This window comes from Engraulis encrasicolus, chromosome 8 (assembly GCF_034702125.1).
Source record: "Engraulis encrasicolus isolate BLACKSEA-1 chromosome 8, IST_EnEncr_1.0, whole genome shotgun sequence".
In the NCBI taxonomy this organism is placed as follows: domain Eukaryota; kingdom Metazoa; phylum Chordata; class Actinopteri; order Clupeiformes; family Engraulidae; genus Engraulis; species Engraulis encrasicolus.
Window position 1 is genome coordinate 5,106,328 of NC_085864.1, and position 5,000 is coordinate 5,111,327.

Sequence of the window (5,000 nt, forward strand, 5' to 3'; positions counted from 1 at the left end):
ACCATCATGCTGGGGGCTGTCTGAGACCAGAGAAGGGATGGAGGATGGAGGACAGGTGGAGAGGAGGGGAGACGGCACCAATGGCCAGCTCATTTACATACTGTATACACCTCCATTGCCATGGACGCCATGTACGCTATGGGTGGAACCAGGGTCACACACAGCTTTGTCTGGGAGCGGGAAGAAATAATCTGAAAGGACCCCCCCACTCAATACATACAATTTAATATAGGAACCAATTCTGGGGCCCCTCTCATACTGGGCCAGGGAACAACTACCCCTTTCTCACCAGTGGCCACTATGGGTGGTGCCAGGATCCATGATTGACACCTACTGCCGGGGTACATCCGGTTGGTTATCAAAGGTGTCAATCATTGTTCCAGAAAGTCAAAAAGCTGGGCCATACATGTCTCCTGCCAGTGCAATTGTGATTTCTTGATGCCACTAATTACACAACTTGCTTGATGATTGATGATTGGTTGTGTGCTTATTAAAGGAATACTAAGTAGTTTTCCTATTTGGATGTCCTAAAGGTTGGAAGCAGATTTGTCAGTCAAGTGGAACTATGAAGAGATGGGCCCACTGCTCCTATCTTATGTAGTGTGATTTTAAGCCATAGGAGGTGGCAACGCCAATTCTAAAAAGGTCTTTCATGCTGTTGTGACTTTAACACATTGAATGCCAAACTGTTTTTGGAATTTTGGTGGGAGAGTGCCAGCAATCTAGACCATTTTTTACATTTTTGGACAGCCACAGAATTGTTTGTATTAGACCTACGGACAAATAGCATCGCTCGTTTAAAAGAAATGGAGCTACAGCATCTTTTGTTTCATATGCGTAGCCTGGTTCTCACGCAGACTCTCGTGCATTTGCATTTAAGAACATATGGTTAACATGCGTTGTTCGGCTCTCCAAATTCAAATTCAAAATGGTTTTTTTCACGCCACAAGGAGACATCCAGTTGCTTCCAAGTAATTTATTTGAATGAAAAAAACACACCTGGATCAGTACAGTTTTTTACAGGCATATCTTCTGATATGGTAGCAGCTAGCAGCTAGTCTTTCCTGACGTGGGCATTTGTCTTTCTGAGTACTCATTCACCCAATGCGGATTGCTGCTGCTGCTGATGGCTCATCTGATGTGATATTTTTCTCTTCAATCTTTTCCACTTGTACTTCAACTTTGGAAAATTGATGGCAGCAAAGCTCCCAAGTCCTTCCGTATATCCTATGACTAGCAATGGCATGATCAGGAAGTGCATGATTTGAGATCACCATCATAACAATCAAATACTGTGTTGCAAAAAAATGCCCAGATGACATCCGTTACTTTTTTTAAATCATGATCTACGTCAGTTCTGTTCATCACAGACTTACCAAAATCATACATAAGGCGCAAGAAAAAAGTAATGGGGAGTAAAAACATACAATTACATTCCTGCTATGTGTTAACACATTGAATACCGGCGGTGCTCACGGAATTATGTCCTAGAATACCAGCGTTCGAAGCCCTTTCTTGACGTATTTGTAGACTCACAGCGTATTATGTGATAAGGCCACTGAAATATGTTATGACTCGTTTGAAAGTGGAGACGCTGCCCTCTTAGTAGGTGAAAACTGTGTGTCTCTACGAGCTTTTATTGCCGAGCAAATCCACGCTAAACCGAAGCGGGTACCCATGGAATTCAGCTGCAATCTGAGATATTGAGGTTTTTGTGAAGGGTGCGCTTCTTCAGAATGTGACGAATTTGAATGGGGACGAGTTGGTTTTAATCACAATTTGGTGCAAGGTCAGCTCTGACACGCACCTTCCTGCTCGTCAAGACACACCTCCTGCTCTGTACCACTACGACATTGGCAATCAATGCCCTTCGAAATCCACGTTTTTCACACAGACTGAACACAAACTCTTTGCACACACGCAGAAGGTGGGACATTAGCTAAAATAGTTCCCGATGACTTCCGAAATAATAGCCCAACATTGACAACCAATCCCAATGATATAATGCTTCGATGTAGACCATCCGATCCGTATGTAGCCATCTATGCTAGCTTCTGGCTTTTTACATACAAGACACAGAAAGTTCAGCATGGGGGTGAATAATCAAATAAACTTATCTGGTTGGCGATCAAACTTCCAAATCGGAGCGCATTACTCCAATTACAGTTCGGGTGCCATTTTGATCCAAGGATCTGGTAAAGGTCTAGGTAGCAAGCACAGAAAGTTCAAGATACTCCTGGCACGATATACAATGGTCACTGTGTTTACCTATTGCGTGAAGTCAGACACAATACACGCTAGCGTACCGATCGTACAAGGGAAACAACAATATAGCACGATTCACGAACACGGCAGCACACCTCCTGCTCTGTCCCACTACGACATCGGCAATCAATGCCCTTTGAAATCCCCGTTTTTCACGCGGACTGAACACAAACTCTTTGCACACATGCAGAGGCTGAGACATTTGCTAAAATAGCTCCCGATGACTCCCGAAATAATAGCCCAACATTGACAACAAATCAAAATGACATGATGCTTAGATGTAGCCCATCCGATCCATATGATAAGTAGCCATCTATGCTAGCTTCTGGCTTCTCACATACAGGAAGACACTTCAGCATGGGGGGGCGAATAATCAAATAAACGTATCTTTTTGGCGATCAAATTTCCAAATCGGAGTGCATTACTCCAATCACTGCTCGGGTGCCATTTGGATCCAAGGATCTGGTAAAGGTCTAGCAAGTCCAGAAAGTTCAAGATACTTCAGGCACGATATACAATGGTCTCTGTGTTTACCTATTGCGTGAAGTCAGACACAACAGTGACCATACTAGGGAAACAACATAGCAAGATTCACCATCCGGCAGCCTATTCACATTGGGTTGCTATAGCCCTTCCTGTAGCTACCATACCACAAGTGAAGGGCTACAGAGAGAGTAAAAGAGCACCATTGCAGGATCATTTAGCGATGAAATCAAATGCAGAGCCGTAACATCAATGCAGGCAGCGCGATCATTAGGAGCCTATTACAGATAGTCTAGGTAGGCGACATGGGTTGGCATCCAGACATCTTGGTAAGTTAAATTAAAATGTCCAAATCATAACACAAACTTTTGACTGCAAATGTTGTCATTTATGTTCATCACAGAGCTCCCAAAATCACATATATTGTCAATTGAAGGGTGTAGATTCAAAATATGATATTTAAATGCAAAAACGTATTTTTACGTTTTGGTATACAACGCATAGGCGTGAAAAACGTATTGATGCGTCGTCGGTACTCAACGTGTTAAGAAGCACTTTTTAAGGTCAGAACTAGGCCCTACTTATTGTCCTTTTAAAATCAGCATGTTTGCAAAAATGGGTCATCTCCGTTATTGCACATAGCCATCACACCTGTCAATTCTGGGTTCAGAAAGAACGTAGATCCCTGACCCATATTTGGTCTGATTCAGACCGAATATGGGTCAGGGATCGTCGTCCTCTCTGATCCCAGAATTGACAGGTATAATGGCTAAGTGCAGTAAGGGAGGCAGAGTGCAGGTTATAGGTTATAGTACTACATCACATTTAGCTGATGTTAACATTACATTGCACAGATGTTTGTTTCTAGATCAATTTACATTGAATTAGTCCAACTACATGCAGTGCAGGGGTGAATTTGGGGGGAAAATCTCAAATTTTACAGAATGTTTATTCATTTTATTTTTCTGAGCAATGGAAATGCAGTTCATGGTACTATGACCTCTTAATCCTGTGTATTGCAGGAAAATACAAACACTTAAACTCTATACCAATGACTAGCTATGAAATGCGAACGTCATTGGCAAACGTTACAGGGACACTGCACAAAACCCTTTCATTCCACCAGAGAACATGTCAGGAAAACTTTGCAGGGAAACTACACTAACCTTTCATGCCTCCTGAGAAGCCCCTCCAGTTGGCGAAGACCATGAGGGGCAGCCCCTCCCGGTTCAGGTCCTTGATGGCCTGGGCCGTCTTGAAGGCTGAGTCCGGGAACCACACCTGACCCGCCTGCTGGATGATCTATGGAAGAGAGTGAAGAGGTCAAACGTCAGTGGAGGTCGTGAGAGGTAACTAAAGGTCAAAGGGGGAGGTCAGAGAAAGGTCAAGCCCTAAAAACTGCTGTCAAGTCAAATGGAGTCTCCGATGAATTGGCTGCAGTCATATGTCATCAGCACTGGCCTGATGGAGTCATTTGCTTAGTTTAGCTGCTGGAGCCTACAATGGTATTTAACTGATCTCTACCTGTACATGAATGTGTGTGTGTCTGCGTGCGTGCATGCGTGCGTGTGTGCGTGCGTGCGTGTGTACCTTGGCCTCCGAGTCCAGGTTTGCAGGGTCTGCAGGGACCGACAGCTCCACACATCTGGTCTCCACGGCGACCACTCCAGTGGGGATACCACCCAGCCTGCGGCCCAAATCAATGCTCATCACAACTGTCAATACACACTCTCAAAATATCGCTACCATAACAACACACACACACATACACACACACGCACACACACACACGCACGCACACTTGCACATATGCAAGCTCACATTATGTACACACACACAAACTTACACCCATGTACGCATGCAATCACGCAGGCACGCAGGCACGCAGGCACATAGGCACGCAAGCATGCACGCACCCACAGTAGTTAAAATAGGAAATAGTAAGTAAATTGCATTGGCACAAAACAACCCAAAACATGTAAATAATGCTGGAAAAAGTAAGGAAATTATTTACTTTTTTTGAGACATTACCCAGGGGGGAAAAAAAGAAGTCATTACGCTTCATTTGCGATCTCCTAATAATCCCTTGCACGAAACATCTTGCATATTACCAGCATGTATTTGTACAAACATCACCACATAATGTCCCATTATCCCTCCCAATAGCCTGCAAACAGCAGCCCTGTGTGCTATAAAGGGTAAGTAACAAAATGATGACCTTTTACTCAAAATAGAGGCAAAAAATATACACA

At 43.8% G+C, this 5,000-nt stretch overlaps 1 protein-coding gene across 4 annotated transcripts in view; it reads right to left on the bottom strand.

Moving 5' to 3' along the window:
- Positions 1 to 5,000, bottom strand: part of LOC134454083 (acetyl-CoA carboxylase-like) — a 132,582-nt gene that overhangs the window by 34,328 nt on the left and 93,254 nt on the right. For all 4 annotated transcript variants that reach the window (XM_063204859.1, XM_063204860.1, XM_063204861.1 and 1 more), the window contains 2 exons: positions 4,339 to 4,435; positions 3,915 to 4,050 (listed from right to left, as the gene is read on the bottom strand). In XM_063204859.1, coding sequence (XP_063060929.1) covers positions 3,915 to 4,050; positions 4,339 to 4,435 — 233 coding nt within the window. The remainder of the gene's footprint in view (positions 1 to 3,914; positions 4,051 to 4,338; positions 4,436 to 5,000) is intronic.